A 24,916-nucleotide genomic window follows, 5' to 3' on the forward strand; every position below is an offset into this window, starting at 1 on the left:
CTCTCTCTATGTGGCCCAACTTCTTGCAGGCTCAGCACCTCACATCTTTGAACCTGCACATGCTCCGTGCATGTGGTCCCCCAAAAATGCTGCAACGTAGTGGGCCTTGCACCGCCTTCCATTGTTCATCCACTACCACCCCCCACACCAGCGCAGCTCCAGCCCAAAGGCAGAGGACCTCCTCACCGGCATCTTTTCTGGTGTTCCTCTCAGCCCCCCTGGGCTTCTCGCCAGTCTGACAGCCCAGGTACTGGCCTCTGTGGCTTCAGATGCAAGCTTCTCATCCACGGCTTCTTGGAAGGCAAGAGTTTGGCATGCGAACAACTACATCTCTGTTGCCTCATCCCTTAGCCCACAGATGAGTCCATCCCACATGGTCTCCTCTAGGTTGCAGATACTGAAGTGCTGCACAAGCCACATAAGCTGCAATGCCTTCACCCGGCTTTTGTCCTCACAAGAAGGCAGCATGCTATCGTGTGATCTCCGACGGGTGGGGGCAAACTGGTTGGTCAATGCCATTAATATATTGGCATTCAGTGCTACCAGAGCCTTAGCCAGCTCGTATATTTGCGGCCCACACACACTAAGGAAGACCATTCTCTTCCTATTGTCCTCAGCGACGCTGTTTCCTATAGCATTGAATTCAAAACATTCTACGTAGCTTTCCCATTTCCCTGGGTTGGCCACATCAAATTATTCTATGTGGCCTTGCATTGCCATGGCTGTAGCCTTTCGCTGACCGGTATGTTGGTTGTGCTGGCTCTGCTCTGCCGGGATATCCCACCTTCGTCGCCAATATTAGATACCCCACTGTCAGGCCAAAATGGCTGAAAGCCATTTCACAGTTTCACTTCCCCCAGGTTCTAGGTGGGCAGAAGCTAAATAGACTGGACTGGTTTATTTTGGGAGGGATTGGGTTGTCTGGGTTCCAGAATTCAATTCAGGAACACCCTGAAACAAGCCAGAATATTCCAGTTTGTGCCCATCCCTAGACTCCTCAATTTTAAACTGACCACAGTATAACACTGGGTTTCACTTATTTATTTGTTTTTGAGGTGTAGACATTTGTGTGGGGGGGGACTTAGTCACAAACATTAAATCAGGCCAGACGTAGGTCTGCAATGAGAATTGGAACAAGCTTTTGAATCCATTGGGTATACCAAGGACACAGGGGACATGAACTGTTTTCTAGTCTTAGACAGATTTATGCCATAAGAAGCTCACTATAAGGAGATTACACTGTTTAGCTTAAGGCAAGTGCTTTGTGGTCAGATCATTTGTCTGTCTAGCCGAGCATTTTCAGATATTGAGAGCTTGCATACTTTTTTTTAAGTTGGAGGTGCCAAGGACCTTATGCATGTAAATCATGCATCATACTGCTGAATTATAGCCCCCCTGAAAGCCTTGTATACTGAAAACATTGGTGAGGTTTCTGGGAAGTTCTGGGTAGCCTGAATATCTACAGAGACATTTAAGGTAGTATTAACGAGAAACAGCAGATGGTAAACACGGAGCCAGGAACTTCACTCTGTTTTGTGAATTAGTTACCCAGCAGGCAGCTGAAGGACACATGGGATAAGGGGGCATGTGTCCAGCTGAAATTAACCTTGGATGTAGACCAGCTGAGACTTAAAGCATCGGCGGTGTTAGTGCAGCCACTAGCGCCAGCTCACTCAGCTCAGCACCAGCAGGCAGGTAGGTGTATTCATAGAATCCAAGCCACAGCGGGTGAATCTTAGATCTGGGGGGCAAATGGAGAGCCCAGGAGAGTCAGATGATGCCTAAGGGATTTTTTTGGAAGTGATTAGATGTATTTCTGCTGAGGAAGGTATGAAGGATGAATGAGATACTGCGTAGAGGATGCCGAAGGGTGGTCACAGAGTGCAGTTAAAGGAATTGTTTGATAGAGTACATTAGATCAAAGACCCAGGAATGCCTAATGTACTTTAAGGAAGAACTCTAAGGGAGCATCCCTATTAGTTTGTTGCAACAAAAATAAATAGGAATTCTTTGGCATCTTAAAGGCAAGTATTTTATGCTAGCATGAGCTTTCATGGGTTTTAGACATTTGAAAAAGCTGTATGGAACTGAGTGCCTGCACTGTTCTCAACAAGAGCACAGGTGGCACATTTCTGTGAGCTTATAATGAGATCAGTTTAAATGGTGTTTATAACCAAAATAATGGTTGACTTCTCTAACACTGCGTACCTAAATAAAGTAAAATAAATTCCAAGCAAATGTATTTGGGAACTGGGCACAAGATTAGATGGTACCGGATTGTTGATGATAATTAAACTATGTTCCACACTGATAACTTTAAATGGGAATCGTCATTCTTTTACAATTACTTTTTAAATGTTTCTAGGCAAATGCTCTATATTATTGTGCATTGTGAGAACTTACTTGAAATGCCCGTCCCACTAGATCCAATTTCCAGAAAAGATCCTTTCAGTTTTCTCTGTGTTAAAGTTCCGTTACTACATAGCATGGCGCATTCTTGTAACATAATCTCTTCTAATTGACTGTATAATCTCTGTATTCTTCTTGCCCAACATGGTTGTGTAGTTTAGCAGCTATGTACTCATGCAACTATTGTTGGCGTGAGCTTGTTTTGCTGTGATACAATTACGCTGTATGCAAAGTGCCTTAAAGAGAATTAATTAAACTGATGCCATTTGAGCAGTCTAATACTGAAACTGAGCACTGTGACAGATTGCGTTTTAGGCCATCCCTGCCTCCATTGTATCCAGACTTAACTCTTGACTCTTCTGCCTCTCATTGCTTTCCTGTGTAGTGGCACAATGGCTTCTATTTCTGAGCGCACTTTCATTGCCATTAAGCCTGACGGAGTACAGCGGGGCTTAGTGGGAGAAATTATCAAGCGATTTGAACAGAAAGGATTCAAACTGGTTGCTATGAAATTAATTCATGTAAGTTTTTTTCTTCAGTTGTTCCTGTATCCAGATCATGCCATCCATTAGAAGTAAATGTCATTTACTTTTCACCATGGACTATTGTCAAAAGTCTCATTTCTTGTATATGTTATCTGGGTATTTTGGAGTCTTTCCAGTATTTAGCAGAAGATAAAGCAATCTGAGTACCCTAATTTTAGCAAGTGGATATTTTGAATCTAAACACAGTGTCCTTGGAGGTTTATTTTAAATTTAATACTTCATGTATCAGATAAACAATACTATTTTGGCAGTGGGTTGGTGAAAAGCACTATGCGAAAGAAAATTTCAAATGTGCACTAGTCAAGTAGATTAGTTTACCAGTAAGGTGCTGGCCCAGTCTTTCACAAGCTCACGTGCAATATACGGATTAATATTACTCCTGTCGTTAATCTAATTAACACAAAATGTTCTTAAATTCTTATTTACTGTTGTAGGCCTCTGAAGATCTTCTGAAAGAACACTACATTGACTTGAGAGACCGACCATTCTTTGCTGGTTTAATTGAATATATGCATTCTGGTCCTATTGTGGCAATGGTACGTTTTCAACAAGTAAAGATGTAGGAATAGATGAGTAATCTGTCTCTCACTTGCTTTATAGCTCTGGCCGGAATCCTCCAATATGGATTCTTAACAAAAATTAAACGTCTAATTCTTGAGATTGTGAAGGAAAACAGAATATATTGTCCATGTTTGGTGTAGTGGTTAGGAGTGCGGACTTCTAATCTGGCACGCTGGGTTCGATTCTGCACTCCCCCACATGCAGCCAGCTGGGTGACCTTGCGTTCACCACGGAGCTAATAAAGCTGTTCTGACTGAGCAGTGATATCAGGGCTCTCTCAGCCTCACCCACCCCACAGGGTGTCTGTTGTGGGGAGAGGAAAGGGAAGGCGACTGTAAGCCACTTTGAGACTTCCTTGGATAGAGAAAAGCGGCTTATAAGAACCAACTCTTCTTCTAAGAAATGAAAGAGAAAGTAGAATAAAACCTGATCATGAACAAAGACGTAGATAAAATTGAAAGGGTACAGAGGAGAGCGACGAAGATGAACTGGGGCCAAGGGACCAAGCCCTATAGGTTGAGGGACTTGGGAATGTTCAGCCTGGAGAAAAAGAGGTGGAGAGGGGACATGATAGCCCTCTTTAAGTATTTGAAAGGTTGTCACTTGGAGGAGGGCAGGATGCTGTTTCTGTTGGCTGCAAAGGAGAGGACACGCAGTAATGGGTTTAAACTTCAAGTACAACGATATAAGCTAGATATCAGGGGGAAAAATTTCACAGTCAGAGTAGTTCAGCAGTGGAATAGGCTGCCTAAGGAGGTGGTGAACTCCCCCTCACTGGCAGTCTTCAAGCAAAGGCTGGATACACACTTTTCTTGGATGCTTTAGGATGCTTAGGGCTGATCCTGCGTTGAGCAGGGGGTTGGACTAGATGGCCTGTATGGCCCCTTCCAACTCTATGATTCTATGATTCTATGAAAGTCAGCGAGAGACGAGATCATAAATTCTGGAGCAGAAAAGCTATTTGTTAAATATTGGGAAAGAGGAAATATCGGGGTAAGTAATATTGCGATGCCGTTCTAAGCAGAGGTACATCTTTTTATATGAGCATATTCATGCTTGAGAGGCATTACTGAAATATACCTTCTGTGTGAGAGCCCTTAAGAAGGTGGGAAGGAACACTCTGCTGCAAAAAAGGAAGAATATTTTAAGGACATACAACTGTCATGTCAGAAGCTGCAGTTGTACGTTACCAGTGATATCACCTGAACTATCCATTGGTGTTTCCAGATGTTCATGGAACTGCAAATAACACAGCATTGCCACTTGCTCTAGCACCACTGCCTGAAGAAGGAAAAAACAAACAGCTGCCAAACAGCTGCCATCAGTTGGGGTCACAATAAAGAAGACTTAGTAATAATTGTTTCTGCATCTAAAGTTGTCCTGTTTCAGACACAGTTTTTCTGTATTGTGTTGGTAATTTTCCACTGTGTCTCCCATATTGTCGTTGTAGCTCCTGTGTGAGGCAGGATGTGGACTAGATGGACCACCAGGCTGATCCAGCAGGGCTCTTCTTATCAAAGGCAAAGTTAGTATATTTGCATGTAGGCATAAGCCATTACAAATTGGATTAAAATTATTAAAACATTTCAAAGCCTGATACATAATAAACAATACAAATTAGAAAACAGCTACTAATCAATTTTTTTAAAAAATATTCAGATTGTACATGACAAACTAGAGATGCTAGGTATTTGCTCTCTTTAGCACTACTTTAGCCCCTATTTTCTTAGCTGCAAGGGCAAACAATTACATTCTGTTGGAAACTTTGTTGCTATCCGATAACTAGAAAGTCAGTTTTTCCTTATCAGATTGACCATTTAGTAAATTAGCAAGGCATTTTTTCCATGGTTTGGTGTACAGTGGACAGGATAAAATGTAGTGTGGGAGGTCCTCCACAACTCTTTTGTTGTTTTCTGGAAGCATCAGATCAGTAAAGCTGATGACATTGAAAACACAATGAAGTATAAGCTGCCTTGAGATTATGGGCTGAAAGTTGAGTTAAGTAGTAGGATCTAAAATGATCCATTTTAAATAGTTTGAACCAAGTTGAGCTTTTACAATCACGATATCAGAGATGCACACCCAGTCTCTGAGCTGATTGTTGTCTACTAAGAGGTTGTCTGGGATAAAATAACGTGATAGAATATTATTTCTAAATCTAGAGTGAGTTTGGAAATAGGGCTCTTATTATATATTTTTTTATTTATTTAACTTATTCCTTGCCACTCTCGGACCTGCTGGCTCGTGGTGGTTTACAACAAAAGGATAAAGCACTATAAAATCAACAGTCAAGAAACCCCAACCCTCCCCCAGCAGCCCCATTCAACCCAATTAAATGTCCTGGTTCCGTGTCATGAGATGTTCTGGTGGTGAGCTGTTTTGGATAAGATGGGCTGATGTTCCAGCATATGAAAATTCAGAAAGTTTGAAGGTGGGGCCAGATAGAGCTTCTACACCCTGGCCTCAATCAAATGCCTGGTGGAAGAGCTCTGTCTTGCAGGCCCTGTGGAACTATGCCAGCTCCATCAGGGCCTTCAGCTCTTCTGGGAGCTCATTTTACCAGATAGGGGTCAGGACCGAAAAGGCATACCTCATGTGGGCTGGGGATCACCAACCTGTTAGTATTTGCAGAGTAGAGGGCTCTGCAAGGAGCATAGGGAGTTAAAGAGTCCCTTACGTACACTGGACCCAGACCACAAATGGCCAAGACCAAAACCTTGAACTTGATCTGAAATTTCATTGACAACCAATGCAGCTGCCTCAGCAGATGCTGGATGTAGGCAATTAAAGATGTTCCCATAAGAAACCGAGCAGCCGCATTTTGCACCAGCTGTAGTATCTGGCTCAGGGACAGGGGCAGACCCGTGTAGAACAAATTAAAGAAGTCTAATCTAGAGGTGATCATTGCATGGTTCACTATGGCTAGGTGTTCTGGAGCCAGGTAAGCTTCTAGTAGCCTTGCCTGGCAAAAATGGGAAAATGCCAGTTGAGCTACCCTGGTGATCTGTGCATCCATAGACAAGGAGGCATCAAAGATCACTCACAAGTTCCTTCCTGTGGGCAAGATTTCCAGGTATGGGCCAAGTCTTGGAGACAACAATTCTTCATGGACATTGAAGTACCCAGAATTGAAAGCCTGGGGAACTGCAAAGCTCAGGTAGCCATTGCCTCCAGCAGGTCCAACAGGGCATTTGGCAATGCTTTGGGCAGATGATATACCAGCCAGATGGCCAAGCTCTCAACCAAGTCCCATCCTAGGCCAACACATTCCACTCCTGGGATCAACGGCACAGGGAGAACTTGTAAGTATGAGTTCTGGACTACAATGGCTATCCCTCCCCCTCACCAGAAGTCCAAGACTGATAAAGGACCGAGAACCCAGGGCAGGCAAGATCTTTCAGGGTGACGGTTTCACCCTCTCGCGCCGAAGTCTTGGTCACACATTCCAGGTCTACCTCATGCTCTGCAAAATAATCCTGCAGACTTGTTCTTAATCGACCTGACATCACTTAGTATGTGTACAGTATTTGTAGAGAAATATATTTAGTATGTGTACAGAAATGTAATGTGAGAAAATATGACCTTCTGATTTGTAGAATCACTTTACTGTTTTTGTATGTGTGGCTAAAGGTATGGGAAGGCCTTAATGTCATTAAGACTGGCAGAATAATGCTGGGAGAAACCAACCCTGTAGATTCCAGACCTGGAACAATTCGTGGAGACTTCTGTGTACAAGTTGGCAGGTAAATCCTAAAATGTCTTTTTTATCTAATTCCCCATTATCTAGCTCCCCCATGTTCACATTAATCTCCTCCACTACATTTTCAGCTATCTTATTTCCCCTTCCCCCACTGTTTCTTCTTTTCCTAGCTGTAAGCCACTATAGCATCTCCCCTTTTCCTGGTTCCTTTTTTTCTTCCAATGTACTGGTCCATGTATCTGTCCCATCCCCATCTTCAGCTTTTCTGTCCCATCCCCATTTTCAGCTCTCCCGGAAGAGGCTTGTTCAAGGAAAACTGTGGCTCTACTGAGCAGTGCCATCTGCCAGACTGGTCCAGTTGTACAGACCTTGGAGGGGGCATCCCTCACTTCCTCTTGTATCCCATTCCGCACAGCCTTGTCCTGGTAACCCCAATAATCTTACCTTTCCTTGCCTCCTTCACATCTACCCACCAACCTATCTACTTTTTATCTCCACACATTTATTATTTAATCACTTCATTTATATCCCACAATGGGGCCCCATGGTAGCTTACTTTGTTTTCCTCAGCCTTGTTAGGTAAGCAAGGCTCAGAATGTGTAACTGACCCAAGGTCACCTGCTGAGCTTCTATAGTGCAGTAGTGATTCAAACCTGGATCTCCTAGAATCCTAGTCTGAAACTGTAACCACTCTATCATGCTGGCTTGGGTGGAGTGGCTGTTGTTGAACAGTAGTGAGTAGCTGGGTTGCTGGTGGGCCTGGCCCTATTTAGTCACCCTTCAAAGGTCAAAACAGCCCTGGAAAAGGCCAGTTTCACCGCTGCCTTTTACCAACAGAAGCCAAGGCCTGACAATATGCCATTGAGGGTACTCCTTTTATCATTTGACGGATTTTAACCCCTCCCATGGTGTATTTTTTTAAAGATTTAAGATTTTTCTGCAAACCTGGGACATTTTTCAGATTTGTGGAAAGATCTATCTTGTTTGTCCATGCCTCCAGTCTCTGGTTTTTAATATCCAAAATATTAGGCTATGCTGAGAATTTAATAAAGTGATGATAATGATGATATTATGCATCAATCTGACTCCATGCACACAGTCCTTTTTATAGTGCTGTGGCTTGACATCACTGGAGTGTTTCCATGGATGAGTTCTTCCCATGGAGCATGACTTTCTCACATGTAGCATGTTGCAGCTTCAAATTGTGTTGTGTTCTCAGGGTCCTTTGAGCTACAGATTGTTAGAAGTCACCCCCAAGTACCTGAATAAATCCTTCTGCCTTAATAAATGCCACAGGGGATCCAAGCCTATATGTAATATTAAAACAGAAACTTGTTTTTCTGATCATGTTATTAAAAATAATGAAAAAACCCATTCATTCTTTCACCTGCATGTTTACAATAATGGTCGTATTCTAATGTATGCATGTGACGTATGGTGACCCAGTAAGGGGCTTTTAAGGCAAACGAGAAACAGAGGTGGTTCCCCATTGCCTTCCTTGGCAGTCTTCCATCCAAGTACTGACCCAACTTAGGTTCCAAGAGATGACTAAATCAGGCCATACCATGCCATCTTTCCTCCTGGTCATGTTCTAACCCGTTATTTTTCTTCTTTCTTTAGGAATATAATTCATGGCAGTGACTCTGTAGAAAGTGCTGAGACAGAAATTAACCTATGGTTTGGTCCTGAAGAAGTGATTGACTACACAAGCTGTGAGCACCAATGGATCTATTAGTAAAACTGATGAGTGACTTGCTTATCCCTTCATTCCATTGACTGTTGACCTTGAAACAATTCCTTTATGAGTTTTCATCCCCTTCAATGTACTAGGTTGCACATTTATGAAAATATTCTTCATGTAATTTAAAGTATATGTGTCTTCAGTGTTTATTCTGTCTGAAAATGTTTTATTTACTGGATTGTATTGTATTTAATTTCAGAGTATGCCAAGGGGTAAAAGAATGTGGGGAAACAGCACAGTTTTTACCACTAAGTTCTTATTAATTGATTGTTCGGTTGTATATATATATCACATCTAAAGCTAGACCTGGTGTATACCAGCATAGTCTCCAGAACACGCACAGGCAGTTGCAATTAATCAAATGTCACATTTAGGGCAGAACATGGTGCTTTTACTTTACCCAGGAGTTCTGGAAGACACACAAAAAATCATGATCAATAAAGCAGGAAATAGAGCAAAATCAACAAACCAATCCTTAAGGTCAGGGAGCCAAGAGTTCCATCCGAGGATCAGGGAAGCAGAGAGTTCTTTGGCTCAAGGGCCAAAGCCTGGAAGTTGAAGCAGGAGACAGTTTCACACTGAAGAAGCAAGCACAGATTAGCAGGACAGAATGCAATACTCTGTTTACTGAAGGAATCAGGCTAAGCTCTGTTCAGCATTTCCCTTTTATTAGTTTAATTAGCTGACTCATCCCCTCAGCATAGGTGTTACTTCTTCCCTTGTTATTCCTGTTTCTGCAAGACTGATTCAGGGGTTAACTCTGATTGTCATTGTACAATTAAAAAGGTACTTCTTCATCTTTCTCAGGCTGTCAAATGTTCTCTCTGTCTTCTCTGCTCTGCTTGTTCAGGATCCACTGGTGGTGACCAAAATTCTGATTCCTGTCCCATTTTTAAAATCTTCTGCCAAAATGAACAACCCTCATTCTCTGATGCATCAACTGCAATCAATGGCGTCTAATTTTTTAGGTTACATTTGTGCGTAGACAGTAGGGATGTATGTTAAGACTAGGAAAAAAGCCCATTGTATCAAAAATACAAATGCTAGCAGGCGGGGGCAGAGCGAGGGACAGGCGAGGGCAGCATGAGGGAAGGAAGCGTACCTGAAAGAGGAGGCATTTTCGAGGGTGGGCGGTGGCAGCGCAGCGTCCTTGTCTTGGTGGCGGCCAGGGAAAGGAGTTGAGAAGGGAGGCCGTGGCTTCCTGCAGTGGCTCCCTGGCGGCCTGGCGATGTGCGCGACGAAGTTCCTGCGGCGGCTCCTCGGCGGGTTCTTGTTGTCGGCGGCCATTTTTGAGGTCGAGCGGGCCAGTGTGGGGCTCCCAAGGCGGCGGGGTGGCGGTCAGGGAGGACGTCAGGCCGCTGGCAAGGGAGCAACTGTGAGCCGCGCTGTGCGGTGGGCCAGTCGGAGGGACCAATCGGCAAGCGTTTTGCGACTGCGCTTTGCGGCGGCGGTGGGCCAGTCGGAGGGACCAATCGGCAAGCGCTTTGCGACTGCCGATTGGGCCCTCCGATTGTCAGTCCGGAGGAGGGGCTAATCGGCACCCTTCCTCATCCTGGACACAGCCAGCCCTAACTCCTCCAACCCAGCCCTTACAGCATTATTTAGTCTGCGGCGCCTGTGGTGCCGCGGGCTGTGTTAAGATTTGAGCTGAAAATATAGCTGAAATACCTGTAAGCTGAAATTAACTGTATTTTTTGACTCCCTGAATGTTTTGGGTTTTCTCTGGAAAGTCAGAGCGGGGGGGTGGGTGGGTTGAGAATCCTGAGAAAATTCTGGATATATCTGGGATATTCCGGTAGATGAGAAAAATAGCTGTTTGTTGGGCTTCTACTACAGTCCCTTTAAAGTTTAAAGGGACTACAGAAGACAGTCCAAGGATCAGATGTGCCAGAGGGGGAACATACTGTTGCCACTGGCTCAGGGCTGGCTTCTCATACAGTCCAGTTTAAACCAGGTTAATGAAAGCAGCCACAGATGCTGCCATGCTGCAGGGAACAATCTGCTAGCTGTGGCACAGCAGACACTGAGGCCAGCTTCTCCTGCAGCTTGATTTAAACCATGCTGCAGAAGTCATCCCAGCTAGCTGTGCATGCAGCAGGGAGAGACCTCCTAGCTTCACAGAGATCCTGGGATCACCTTCTGCTGCAGCACGGTTTATACTGACTTATACTAAGTCATTTTCCTGGATAGGGTAGTATATATATCTAATAAATAATAATAATACTGTGCTTATACAGGATCACACAGGTCCTGGAGCCAGCTTCTCCTTCAACACAGTTTCCTTTAACATTGCAGGAAAAGCCATCCCAGATAGGTCTGTGTGCACTAGGCACTAGAGAGCCCATGCTTGGATGGTTACCCTTGAGATTGCACAAACCATCCCTGCTAGGTTGGGATCAAGGGATCCAACCTGGTAGGCATTTACCTGAACTGAATGAGGTTTGTGTGTGTTAAAGGTAAAGCTAAAGGTATCCCCTGTGCAAGCACTGGATCATGTATGACCCTCGGGGTGACGCCCTCTAACGTTTTCTTGGCAGACTCAATACTGGGTGGTTTGCCAGTGCCTTCCCCAGTCATTACCGTTTTGCCCCCCAGCAAGCTGGGTACTCATTTTACCGACCTCAGAAGGATGGAAGGCTGAGTCAACCTTGAGCCGGCTGCTGGAATTGAACTCCCAGCCTCATGGGCAGAGCTTTCAGACTGCATATCTGCTACCTTACCACTCTGAGCCACAAGAGGCTCTTTTGAGTGTGTTAAGTGCTCTCAAATCCCTTCCACCTTATGTTGACCATATGAATTAATGTACTCCAAAAATTCCTGTTGCTCAAATCTTGCAATTGAGGACCATGGCTTCATGGATTGAGTCACTCTCTCATTTTGGGTCTTTCCCTTTCCCTGCTGCCTTCAACTTTTCCTAATGTTAGTGTCTTTTCCTGTTGGCCCTAGCTAGTATTTGGATGGGAGATCACCAAAGATTACCAGGTTTGTGATGCAGGCACTATGGAATGCAGGCACTATGCTGTAACTGCCCTGAGACTCGGTATATAAATATAATAAAAATAAATGTCAGCTATCAAGGGAGAGTTCAAGCTTGATTTGCTTTCAAACCCACTTATTTGTCTTTTTGACAGTCCGCGGTATCCATAAAACTCTTCTCCAACACTATATTTCAAAGGCATTAACTGCCTTCCTGTCAGCTCTCTTCATTATCCAGCTTTCATTTCCATACATGGTAATGGAGAAACCCATGGCACAAATACATTTGATCTTTGTCACCAGCTATACATTCCTACACTTAAGAATCTTTTCTAACTCTTTCATGGCTGCCCTTCCTAGTCTCAATCTCCATCTGATTTCTTGGGTTCTGTCTCCCTTTTGGTTGATGATGGATCCAAGGTAATTTCAATTTCTTCATTGTCAACCTTAAAGTAATTTCCCAGTAGTCATTATTTTTGTCTTATTGATGCTCAGCTGTAAACCTGCTTTGGCACTTTCTGCTTTGGCACTTTCAGCAACAGTTGTTTCACATCTTCACTATTATCAGCAAATCTCAAATGGTCAATGTTCCTTCCACCAATTTTCACTCCACCATCTAAATCTAATCTACCTTTCCTTATGATGTTCTGCATATAGACTGAAGAGATAGGGAGATAAATACATCTATGTCTGACACCTTTGCCAACTGGAAACCATTCTGTTTCCCCGTATTTCTAGCCCAACAGTAGCCTCTTGTCCAGAGAACAGGTTGTATATTAAAGCAATCAAATGCTGTGGCACATTCCTTTCTTTTTAAATCAAACATAGCTTTTCATGATCCACAGTCAAAAGCTTTGCTGTAATCTATGAAATACAAGCTGATTTTCTTTTGAGTCTCTGAATGAGATTTGCTTGATTAAATATGCTTAGGATGCAACTGCCACTCTATTTTGCAAAATCCTAGTATGTTCCATTGATCTTCTATTCCCATTCTGGAGGGCAGTGTAATTCTTTCAAGAAAGGGAGTTGAGCACTAAAATACCACATTGGCTCTCTGGGGGAATTCCCTCCTACACTTTCTAAACATCATTCTGTAACATCAATTTCCTTCTGTATTTACATTGCCATCCATAAGGACAATGTATTTGTATAGCTTTGGCATGGGAAGAGATAGGAAGAAAACCAATACATATGTTTGGTCACTTACAACCCAATCCTGCCTGTTTATTTTGAAACAAGTCCTAAAGAATGTAATAATAATAATCTCTGTTTTATAAACTGCCTTTCCTATGCTCAGGACGGGTAACGACAGTGGATAAAACAAATATAGGTCAAGATAAAATTTATTTAGTCATTCAAACCAAAGTTCAAATACACAATTAAAATATATAGTGAATACAAAAAGATATATCTGAATACAAAAGCAGTGTTTAAAATAAAAAATATAAAACATGTCAGGATTACAACTCATCATTGAAACAGCATTGGCTAGGTAATGAGTCAGTATGTCATTCAGTTAAAGAGGAAACTTTCTGACTTAGATAAATACCACACAATTTAATGGCAGCTGCACAAAATTTTGCAGTGTGTAAAAGTATTTTCGTCAATGAGGCGTTTCTTAACGATATCCTTTGAAGGGAGACCTTGATATTGGTCTGAAGTTGGCTGGATTAAGTTGGCTTTTATAACCTTATAGAGAGATGGGACAGTGTAGCAAAACGTGTTCACTTGTTTCTACCTGGGACAGAATCTCTCTCAAAAGGGGATTTTTCTATGGTGGCCTTCCAGGACAGCTGTGGGCAGCGCTGAGCATATGGCCTGAGCAAAGGCCCTTCTCTGTTTGTTGATTTCTAAAGTAGCCAGGTATGGAGCTGGGACTAGCCTGTATCTAATCTTATCTGGAAGCAGGAAGTCTGGGATTCTATCAAGATCCCATTGCCGGCTAATTCCTTTGTTTAAGAATGGACTTAGCTTGATTGTGATGTAAGTGGAGTAGAAGCAATTTCCCATATTTTATTACACTGTGCTTTATAAGAGGAAGAGAGAAAACAGTTAATTATGCTTTACCTTATGCGCTTTAATCCCCTTGATTAAAGTTTCTTGATTTATGCAGAAGATTTACTGTTGAACTATTTACTGGAGGATAGGTACAATTTGGTTTCACATGTAGTAGCAAAGTTTTATTACATTGTGATTCATAAATGAAAATCACAGCTAAGTAACACGAAAAGTCAATGTGTTTTAGCTAATGTATGCATACTTATGTTGCATTGGGTTTTTAACTTTTGTTCTGACAATCATGATGTCGCTTGTATACATACTTCTCTAAATCCAGCTTGTTCTATCCCTGTCAGCCCCTCCTGTTCCAACCAGCTCAATAATTTCTCCAGGAGGTGTTTGCCATACAGTTAACTGGGAATGCTCAACAAGCTAATTGGTCGATAATTAGCTGGATCATTTCGACTGCCAGATTTGTAAAAAGGTACTCTAACCACTGTTCCCCAGGCCTTAGGGATTTGACCTGCCAAGTTGATAAATCTGAAAAGAGGTGAGAATCATGGGATCTACCATTTTTTGTTGCTTTTAAAGTTCTGGGGGAACATCGTCCACCCCCAAGGCTTTCTAGTCCTTTGACTGTTTAATAAGAAGGGTTGGTTCTTCTATGCCGCTTTTCTCTACCAAAAGGAGTCTCAAAGTGGCTTACTTTCCCTTTCCTCTCCCCACAACAGACACCCCTGTGAGGTAGGTGAGGCTGAGAGAGCCCTGATATATCTGCTCTGTCAGAATAGCTTTATCAGTGCTGTATCAAGACCAAGGTCACCCAGCTGGTTGCGTGCAGGGGAGCGCAGAATCAGATCTGGCTCACCAGAGAATGACCCTATTTGTGAGGAAATATGTAATTCAGTAGGCGTTCTGCTGGTTTTGTGTGTATGTGTGTGTGCGTGTGTATGTATATATGAAGGATTGTCTTCATCCTTTCAACTAGAATATCATATATGGCCAGGGGATTCTGGGTGGAACCTGTATTTAAGATCTTTTTGCAAAGTCCCTGTAAATCATCTTTAGCTAACACTTTAAATTTGTTAATCTACTTGCGAGAACCACCTGACCTAACAGTGCTCTCATACTCAGATCTTTCCTTTTGCTCCTTTAAATATTCTTTTGTGCAATTACTTAAGACTTCCTTTGGTTCAGCCAGTTTTAAATTTATTTGATCAATTTTCAAATAAGGGTTTATCACAGTCCCAGTTATCAAAGAGCACTGCTTGATAAAAAGTTCATAGTTACTTGCCTGGTCTGACTGCAGCTTCCTCTCCAATCCAACTCCTGTTCCCTCAGGACTTGTATAACTTTCTACCTCATCTGAGGAGGCAACATCTTGCTCCAAGACGGAGAATCTGTTACAAAGTGGGACAGTATCCAGGGTATGTCTCTGGCTTTGTCCTCAGAAAACAGTCCAACTTCAATTGCTTCATGGTACTACAATCAGGCTGCTCAGGAGTACAGCATTGTCTTTTCTTTTTTTATTTTGTCCCATCTGTGAGAATATCCCTGTGCTGGAATACTCTTTCTTCTCCCAAATATTTTCTAGCTCAGACCACACAAGGGAGTATTTGTCAACCTGGCCTGGCTTGTCAGTTGAAAAACTCCTGTTATCAAGAAATAAGCATTTAAACAATGAAAAAGTTAGTAAAAAAAAAAGTGGAGCTCTGCCCTAACGCTTCCTAATCACTGCCATCTGGGCTCTAAATGAAATACAAATAAAATAAAACCATTCTACTTCTATAGTCCCCAACTAATTCAGGTTTTGATTCGTGGGGGTCCAATCTTTAGAACAATCCACTCTAGATTTATGGCGGAGAGATCAGTGTTTCTTGTTGGTCTGTCAGAGCAAAGAACCAATGGAAGGCCTCCCAGTTAGCTCAGGATGGCAATTCTCCTTTTTTAAAAATCCTCTATTCCAATGTGTGAATGTGAGAATGTAACCAAACAGGCAGTCTTTACTACTTGATCATGGCCCAGCTATTTATGGGTCTGCCCTGTGTCCTGCCAACCAGAAGTTTGTTGGGAGTTGTTTTGAAAATGAATTCCCAGGTGAGCAGGAGCCCAGTTTGGGTCACGACTGACCTGCTAGGAGAGGTAGCTTAAATCTTCTGCCCCCTACGTTAAGATTTTGCTTCTGGAAATGGGACTGTGGTGCCATTATATGCCCTATTGGAGAAACATGTACTGATAAATTATGTGTAAGATTCCCCAACAGAACAGACAGCGAGTCCTCAGTGTGAGTTCAGGTAGGTGGAGGGGGTCCTGTCCCCACTTGCAGTGATCCCCTCTGAACTGGGCTCCTGAACACCCAGGAGTTAAGATTCAGTAGAGCTGTCACCACAACAGGATCCAGAGCAGACACATAAACTGTGTACCGTGTCATTGAGTTCTCATGGGACAAGCTGTTAAGAATAACAAATAACTTATGTATACGCGCACGCACACAGAAACAGAAGCAAGCCCTGGTTGCGGGAAAGGTGCCTCAACACATCTGTTAGTCTTTAGGCTGCCACAAGACTCTGCACTATCAATTAAGAAGCAAAAAACTGCACAGGGTATTCGCTTTCTTATTTCTCTGAGTACTAATTTTTTCTCCACAAGGCCGCCGCCCCCCGGCGACCCCTCCAAAGACTCGGGTCTCTGCACCACTCCGGTTAAGCTGCAGTGCCCTTTGCCCCAGCCTTCGCCGAGAAACGGGAGCAGGCCGCGATTCTCTTCCAAAGAAGCATCCGGCTTCGTCCGGCAGCCTGTGCGGGCGACACACCCTTCCTGCAAGGCGAAGAGGGTCTGCGTCGACGCAGGGCAGCAGGAGGAGGTCCAGGCTGAAGACCGCCTTTTCGTCGGGCTGACGTTGGGTTCCCTCTCCGGCCGGCGTTGCTCCGCCTCTTCCCCCGGACGATTTCAGGGAGGCTGCAGGGGCGAGCACGCTCTCCAGGCCAGACACCTGAGGTAAGCGGGGTCCCATCGCCTCCACCCCCCCCTTTCGGGGAGCGGTGCAGTCAAATAGCGGGGGAGAAAAGAGGGGGCAGGTAAGGGGCCGCGTGGAAGGAACGCCGGAAATAGGCCAGGGCGGGTCGTAGCTAGGGAGTCCCTTAGGAAAAGCGATGCATGGCGGTCAGTGGCAGCGGGGTCGCAAGGGGGGTTCCCCCTCCGCCGCTTTGGATAGATGCAGAGCGAGGATCCTTCCCCCGCTGTGCCGCCGCCACGTGGGCCAGGATGGCTGACGGGTCAATCCGCCCCAGAGGTGGGACCGAAGCAGCCGGGATTGGCCGCCTGAGGAAGGGAGGCCGAACAAAGGACTCTTCTGGAAGGCGCAAGCGGGCCAGGGGGCCCTCGTCGGCGTCCAGCCAAGGGCTGCTGTTTCCCCGTTCCAGTCAAAAGACCTATATCCGTATCATCCCTTCTCCCGCCCCTCTTATCAAGCGGACCTAGCCTCTCAAAGGAATGGTTCTTTGTAGCCCGGCAACAAATTCTGTGGAGGTTTCTGTATAGCAGGATCTCTAGCCCTGCTCTACGTGGAGAAACTGCCCTGAGCCGCAAGGGAGGGAGGTGTATACATGTAATAAATAAACGATTCTCTAGAATTCCTAGTCCAATTCCAAGACACTGCCCATGAGCTTTAGAGACTCCCTGGTTGGAGCATTTGTTGAATGTAAGGAAAGATCAACGGGTCGGGGCTGTGATTTTCTTTGCCTATTGATTCATCATATTTGATATGGAAAGTACCTTTTCAAAGAAGACATTCCATCTATTTGACGAGGAAAGTGTTGGGGGTTTTAAGGCTAGAAATTAAAGGGCTTCCCAAAGTCGTAAGAGTGATCCCATGAGAAGAGTTAGAGAGGAATAGTCACAACTGCTTCATTGCTTTAAGTGCCCTTTTGGTCGGTGGTGTAGCAGCTCTGGTTTTACTCATAGCTTTTTTTTTAAAACCTAATGTAGGACAATCCGTGTTTTAGCCAGAGTTTTATTGGTGGTGAAAGTGTTTCTTAGATCAGCAGAAGCCTGGGGGAATACGAGCTGCTGAACGAAAAGGTAAAATTCTGAGATGGTGTAGATTAGTATCGTTACAGATGGGGGATTGCTATTTTTGCACACAGTTCCATGTAAAAGGCTCCATGGCTGCAAAAGATAATAGAATTAGTATTCTAGCCCATCATGCTTCTTGCCCTCCTGGTTTTATACTTGGCAGTTAGTCTTTTATATAGGAGGGCATTTGACTGCATTTGTAAACCAGGCTCATATAGTTGGCTTCTGGCCTTTTCTTGAGTTATTAATTGGTGTCCTTGGTTTTGGTGACTTACCTTCTATGATGATATTCTGTAATGTGGGAATTATTACAGTGCTGATCTATGGTGCTGTCTGTCTCCATTGTTATTTATCTGCATCTGTCTTGCAGTATTCATAATGGCTTCCAACACAGAATGCACCTTCATTGCCATCAAGCCTGATGGAGTCCAGCGGGGATTAGTAGGAGAAATCATCAAGCGCTTTGAACAGAAAGGCTTCCGCCTAGTGGCTATGAAATTTGTGCATGTAAGGTTCATCCTTCCTTTGATCAGCTGTATGTGGCCAAATAGCCCTTGGTGTAGAGGAACTTGCCAGTGGGTACATATTATGAATTCAACCATAATTTGTCATTATAGGTTTGAGGATTTCCATGGACTAAAGCAGTGGTCCCCAGCCTTTTTATCATCGGGAACCAGTCAACGCTTGACAATTTTACTGAGGCGGGGGGGGGGTAGTCTTTTGCCAAGGGAGGTCGTCACCGCCACCTGAGCCCCTGCTCCGCTTGCTTTCCTGCTGGCGCCCCTGACTTCCCACTGCCTGCTGGGGGATGCTGGGAGCCCTAGCCATGGCGGCCGCCAGAGAGCACCAAAGGTGAGATGGCGGCAGAGTGGCAGGGCAGCCCCCGAGGCAGCAGCCCGGGAGGAGGAGCCGCGACCCTGTACCGACTGATCTACGGACCGGTACCAGTCCCCGGACCAGGGGTTGGGGACCACTGGAATAAAGGATTCCTGTCTGTGAAATGTGATTTTTGCCCCTCCCCTGTCACAGAACAGCCCTAAAATGCTGCCCCTGAGGGAGACAGATGACAACTATCTCCCCGGGGAAAGTTGTTGGTGAAAATCACTCACACACACCATCTGCAGATATCCTGTGTAGAATTCAAGCCAACAATTTGTGTGTGTGTATGCAGACAGAAATGGTGGTGGCAGCTTGAGGAAGGATGGTGTATGTATTTAACAATATTTCAGTAGCACGAAAACCTCCACATGGTTTTCTCATATTTCCAAACAATTGTACTAGCGCATTCATATTGTACATTGTTTTGGGTGGGGAGTTGTCCCTGTAAAACAAAACCCTTAGACCAAGGGAAACACTGATCCACATGTGTGTTTTTTCTTTGTAGTTCTATTTCAATAAAGCCCAGAAAGGTAAACATTTCTGTGCATTTAGTGAATTTTATGTAGCTTACATAAATACAGTGTCAAGGTTATAATGTGATGGAAGGGGTGTGTGGAATGGTCTGCACCGTGTAAGAGTGTAGGCGGAGCCTCACTTTTTGGACCACTTCCCTACCTTGAAACACACTCTGCAGATAGAAAGCCACCAAAGCAAGCAAAGAGAAAGGGTAGTACCTTTGTACTATTATAGTTCTTTATTTATGTGGAGGTTCTAATGGGGAGAAAGATTTACAGTAGGAATTGTGCACCTGCAGTCTGAAATAGTGCAAATTCATTCTGTTCTGGTGCTGGTATTTTTCTGTACACATGAACCCAGCCTTAGAGAGCATGGTGAATATAAAAATGCAGTTCAGCTTCATCACTTTAAAATGTGGTCTTCTAGTTGCATATTTATAAATTTTGTCTACAGACAGATTAGTCTGGAAATGTATGAATATAGCCGAAGCTTGGACTATGGTTATACGGAGTAAGATTATTTATGTACTAACAGCATTACTGAAAATGAAAATGAATTAAGCTGTGTGACTTTTATCCTTGCTGTTTGATTGATACTATTGCTGGAAGGGGCTTATAATAGGACCTGCTTAGCAAATACTTCTTCTATTGTAAAATAGAAAATTTAATTGTTTGCTGATGCTGTGTAATGTTTCTCATCTCTCTCAAGGCTTCTGAAGACCTTCTCAAACAACATTACATTGACCTGAAAGATAGGCCATTCTACTCAGGTTTAGTTAAATATATGAATTCTGGACCTGTAGTGGCCATGGTAAGTACTGTTAATTGAATTTAGCCACTTAATCCGTAAATCTTTTTAGACCGGATGTTTCAACTCTTCATGGGAAGGGAGAGTGAAGACAACAGAGCCTAAAAGGATTGTAATAATTTATTCTCTTCTGTAACAAATATATTTAACCCTTTGCTTTAGCAGCCCTTCATTTTTAAGAGAACAGGAAGAATGAGAAACTTAGATTTGTGGATAGATCATTTTTATTCTTTGAGTGCAAAGAAGGTGGATAACCCTTGCTCTGCTTTTTGCTAGCATTGATAATCACTTGCGTTGTAACCTCAAAAATCATGCACTTGGCCTGGAGCTACCTAAATCTTGTGGGGCTGTACGGAACTTTGGCTAGAAATCATTTTAAATGCTGTAAGTTCTATTGCTGGAATAGCAGTGGTGGGAAAAGTGAATAAGTACTTGAAATTGTAAATAGCTTTATTAGCCAAGTGTATTTCATGGCTTGTAAACTGTGATGGTAGAAATTTATCTTTAAGATCTGTTCGTTTTACTATTGGTATGTTTTAACTATTTGAGGACTTTCCATGTTTAGGAAGAAAGGGCAGAGTGATTTCCATGTTATTTAAAGCAAAATGTACCAACTGTATAAATGTGCACTGTTTTGGAAGATTAAAACTAAGACATAGCACTGAGACTTTTTTAGAAATCCTGGTCCCTAAATAGCTTTGTGAGAGATAAATATCTAATTAGTGCTTCCATTGTTCCGAATTAGTTCTGCAGTTTTTTCCTGCTTAAACCATAATGGAGTCATTGGTGCCTTGGTTGTTTTAAAAGTGAGATCTTCGTGCTCTTGAGAGTCTTGTTATTCTTGGATTCTTTTTAATGAGATGTTTTCAAAGCTTTGTTTTATCTAGTAGGAGTAGCCCTTCTAAATTTACTGAGATCATATAATTATTTTTCAGTGTCTAGGCAATCATGTAGGTTTTGATAACATTCTGAACACTATAAAATCAGAGTCCAGTAGCTACTTCAGACCAACACGGCTGCCTATTTGAATTCAGAACACTAGTCCTAGTCCTCAGTTTCCAAAGCTGCAGTCAGTCCACTGCAGATTTTCTGTTCCTTGTACTCATTGCTCCAGAGGGAGACTAGAGAGCATGTGGTATGGGGTATAGGTTCTTGTTTTGTCAGTGCTGGAGTTACTGTGATATACTGACACCTTTAGTTGGGATCTAAACAAGAATCTACTAGTGCTTAATATGTTTGGGTTTTCTTTAGAAGAATATGTTATCATTAAATCTCCAACCCTTTGACTTTGCTGAATTATCGAGGTGAGCCACATATATTAAATTGTTTTATTGCTGTAGGTATGGGAAGGCCTCAATGTTGTAAAGACTGGCAGAGTAATGTTGGGGGAGACTAACCCTGCAGATTCAAAGCCTGGAACTATCCGTGGTGACTTCTGCATTCAAGTGGGCAGGTTGGTACACAAATATCTTTTCAAGTATTCAGAAGGGTTTGCAGGTTGCTGCTCTTGAAAATACTAATTTTTAAACGCATTAAGAAGAAAACGTACAGAATAGAAATTTCAACAATAGAAAACTGGGACATATGTCAAGGAGATCATAATGCTTTGTATTACAGGATAGGTTAACTTGCTTGTTCATTGTTGCTCTAGTCAAAGTAGTTGCAAAGAGCTGATAACAACTGGGTTTCCCCCCCATTGATTTAAAAAATGCTGCATTTAATTGGGTTAATTAATTGAATGTGACTGAGTTTATTTTATGTATGTCTGTACTTGCTAAAAATCTGTGATACTTTTAAGCTTTGAATCTTATGTGGTGTTTATACTTAGAGAAACTTAATTTCCTAGTTGTGCAGACTTTTGGTTCCAGATTTGTATCTTTAAGAAGTTATGAGTTCTGTTCGAGACTCATTTTTTCTTCCTTTTTTTTTTGAAGGAACATCATTCATGGCAGTGACTCCGTAGAGAGCGCTCAGAAAGAGATTAACCTGTGGTTCAAGCCCGAAGAGCTTGTGCGCTTCAAGTCTTGTGCTCATGACTGGATCTATGAATAAATGCCTTTCAGTGAAGTGTGCCTTTTTCTAACAAAGCATCTCATTCCAGCATTTGAGCGAGAAAAATTATCATGATAATCTTTCATTATTGGCACAAATAAATAAACTATCATGAACTACTTTGCTTTTCTGTCTCTTAAAGAAACAAAGGTAATGTGTGAAATAGTGTCCATGACTGTATACAGCTTTCAGGAATGTGAACTGTAAAGTATAAAATCTCAGTGCAGCTTTTTGTCTCTTGGTCAGATGAGATGTGTGACAATACAAGCCCAGCTTTGAGGATCCGGAAGGAACATTCAAGTGCAAAACTATCTGGCTTATTCTTTCAACAGGAAATATCCCAACATGGATGTAGCCAAAATGGTCAACACCAACTCCTGTCTAGTAGCATGAAAGAGCAAAGCGTTAAAAATGAATTAATAGTTATTTCAAGTGGGCCGTGTTCATCAGTCCTGATAGAGGAGGGAAGGAAGCTTGTATGTCTGCATCAAGGCAGACTACTGAAGAACTGGCTGTGTTCCTGTAGGCAGACTCAACCCAATTGTTTTTACTTTAACATTTTTTATTTTGTGTAAAAAAGGCAAATTTAGTGAATTATTTTCATCTTGTACACAAAGTTATAATTTTAATGCTTTTTCACATCCATGCTTGAAAATCTGCAGTCGGTAAAAATGAAAGTGACATTAATTTCTTCAAAAGCATTTTTCACTGAGTTATGTACATTTCATTAGAGGTTTTAAAATGCTCCCATTTGACCACATTACCAAGAAAATAAAACATTGAATTTATACATATTGATATATCAAATACATACAGAATGATGTAAAAACCCTATTCAGTTTTTTTTAAAAAAACTTCTGCCTGGATAAAGTTTTCCTTGGGGCAAAAGTTACTTTTTTTCCTTTTTTTTATATAAATGGCTGAGACTGTACTTAAATATGAAAATTAAAAAGAAACAAATTTCAATTTAATCACAGTTTAATCCCTTTCCAATAAAGGATTGTTACCAAATATATTAGCACCATAATACAAAGATGGATGGGAGAAGGTGTTCACATCACATAAAAATGACAACAATAAAAACAAACACACACTGAAACCCGTGTTAGTATCAATAGAACAAACTGATAACTGCTTTTGCTTTACTCAAATTCAGTAAGGAAATTGAAAAAGAAACTTAAAAAGCGTCAGCTAAGATTGAGCAGTGAAAAGGAGCACTTGTGACACAATTTACTTTGTGTGCAGTGCCCTCCTCCATAGAAAATCTGGCCACGTACCAACTACTGAAATTTGCTAACCCTTAGTATCAGTACAGGCCTCAGACCCCTGACTAATACCCCTAACACTATCCCCAAATGGTTTGTGTAAATCAGTTCACAGTTGAAAGTAATGTTCTCAGAGCTACATTATACCAAAATGCATGCATACCAAAAGCAATTAAAGCTGCACAAAGAAAAGCTCACTGTCTTCCCAGTCATCTGCTGTGTTAGGAAGCCACAAATGTGTAGAATCAAGAATGAAGTAACAGAAAAGATTCAACTAATGTGGGACAGAACCAGTCCAGGTAGTTGCATGGCATTTAAATCAGAAGTTTAAAAACAGGCCTGAAGTTCCAAATTTTAAATTGGTACATATGTGCACAAATATGAAGACATGAAATCCTGCCCACAAAAAGATTTTTTGGGGGGGGGGGGCAGCAGTATCCACAATATGTCGTAATACACACTATATACACCTCCCACTACTGTAACCATCTTCCTATAACTATGCAGATCTACTTCTAGAAACCTTAGGATTACCAACAGTGCATTGATCAAGGTTAGCACCCCACAGCACAATTTAAGGTCTGACCTGGCCCAGTAGGTTATTTTGAATGTTTCTGGTTCACTTTCTAGGGTGATGTAGTAGGGAACTGAGGCTGGCTATGGATTTTCCAGCAGCTGCCATGATCAACGGAGGTAGAAGTAGGGTTGCCATCTGTTTTCCCAACAAAGATTATGTGCTTCAAAAGGGCCACTTAACAGGCAGAAATTCAACAGGTGATGCTTCCAAGTATAAATATGCAGTGATACAATTATTGAACTTCTGTCTACTGTGCAGCTACAAAACAGATACAAAGCATGTCAGGAAAAAGGTGGCAACTCCAGCTGGGTGTATCGGTTCAAGCTCAAGTTCAGATTTCATATCCATACAAGAATCAATGTACAAATTCAAGCTTGCACTGTAGCTTTCTTTTTCTCATGACAAAAGATACGAGTGCAGCAGAATACGGTGGTAGAATCATGAGGTGACTCAATGCACATGTGGGGAATAGCATTTTTAAAGTCCCCTCATGTAAAATTTTCCAGGGGTGGGGGAAGGAAACCCCTTTTCCCCATGCTATGCTAGTTTTTCTCTTCCAGGGAACTTTGAATGTAGAGGGACTTTTAAAAGTTTATGTACTTTCTTGCAGTGGTGCAGCCTATTCTGCCACCTCATCCTGCTGCCTGGGTAGTCCAGGTGTACAACAAGCCTTGTTATGGATCCCTTTTTCACATTAAGCAGTATTATGCATTTAAGTGGTCCCTACTGAAATAATAAGAAATATAAAGCACTACTCTGTCCTTCAGGGACTGCCTACACGATCATGTGAAAAATGCGCTACCCTTCAGCATGGTG

The 24,916-nt window shown here is 42.6% G+C and overlaps 2 protein-coding genes across 2 annotated transcripts; both read left to right on the forward strand.

Annotated features, from left to right (window-relative positions):
• Positions 1–1,565: 1,565 nt before the first annotated feature.
• LOC143832897 (nucleoside diphosphate kinase A-like) lies at positions 1,566–16,687 on the forward strand. Its single transcript, XM_077328004.1, has 7 exons — positions 1,566–1,695; positions 2,795–2,930; positions 3,389–3,490; positions 7,146–7,258; positions 8,836–8,927; positions 14,287–14,414; positions 16,580–16,687. The coding sequence occupies exons 2-6, from the start codon at positions 2,802–2,804 to the stop codon at positions 14,364–14,366; spliced, it is 516 nt and encodes a 171-aa protein (XP_077184119.1). The 5' UTR covers positions 1,566–1,695; positions 2,795–2,801; the 3' UTR covers positions 14,367–14,414; positions 16,580–16,687.
• Positions 16,688–16,744: 57 nt separating this feature from the next.
• Positions 16,745–22,377, forward strand: LOC143832898 (nucleoside diphosphate kinase). Its single transcript, XM_077328005.1, has 5 exons — positions 16,745–16,927; positions 18,375–18,511; positions 20,108–20,209; positions 21,547–21,659; positions 22,141–22,377. Exons 2-5 carry the CDS (start codon positions 18,383–18,385, stop codon positions 22,256–22,258), a joined length of 462 nt encoding a protein of 153 aa, XP_077184120.1. The 5' UTR covers positions 16,745–16,927; positions 18,375–18,382; the 3' UTR covers positions 22,259–22,377.
• Positions 22,378–24,916: the final 2,539 nt, after the last annotated feature.

Source organism: Paroedura picta, chromosome 3, assembly GCF_049243985.1.
Source record: "Paroedura picta isolate Pp20150507F chromosome 3, Ppicta_v3.0, whole genome shotgun sequence".
Taxonomy (NCBI): domain Eukaryota; kingdom Metazoa; phylum Chordata; class Lepidosauria; order Squamata; family Gekkonidae; genus Paroedura; species Paroedura picta.

Excerpts from the sequence above, each read along its gene's own strand:
- LOC143832898 (XM_077328005.1), top strand. The coding sequence starts at position 18,383 with ATGGCTTCCAACACAGAATGCACCTTCATTGCCATCAAGCCTGATGGA. Across the intron at positions 18,512-20,107 it reads TGGCTATGAAATTTGTGCAT|GCTTCTGAAGACCTTCTCAA; the intron begins GTAAGGTTCATC and ends ATCTCTCTCAAG. Across the intron at positions 21,660-22,140 it reads TTCTGCATTCAAGTGGGCAG|GAACATCATTCATGGCAGTG; the intron begins GTTGGTACACAA and ends TTTTTTTTGAAG.
- LOC143832897 (XM_077328004.1), top strand. The coding sequence starts at position 2,802 with ATGGCTTCTATTTCTGAGCGCACTTTCATTGCCATTAAGCCTGACGGA. Across the intron at positions 2,931-3,388 it reads TTGCTATGAAATTAATTCAT|GCCTCTGAAGATCTTCTGAA; the intron begins GTAAGTTTTTTT and ends TTACTGTTGTAG. Across the intron at positions 3,491-7,145 it reads CTGGTCCTATTGTGGCAATG|GTATGGGAAGGCCTTAATGT; the intron begins GTACGTTTTCAA and ends GTGTGGCTAAAG.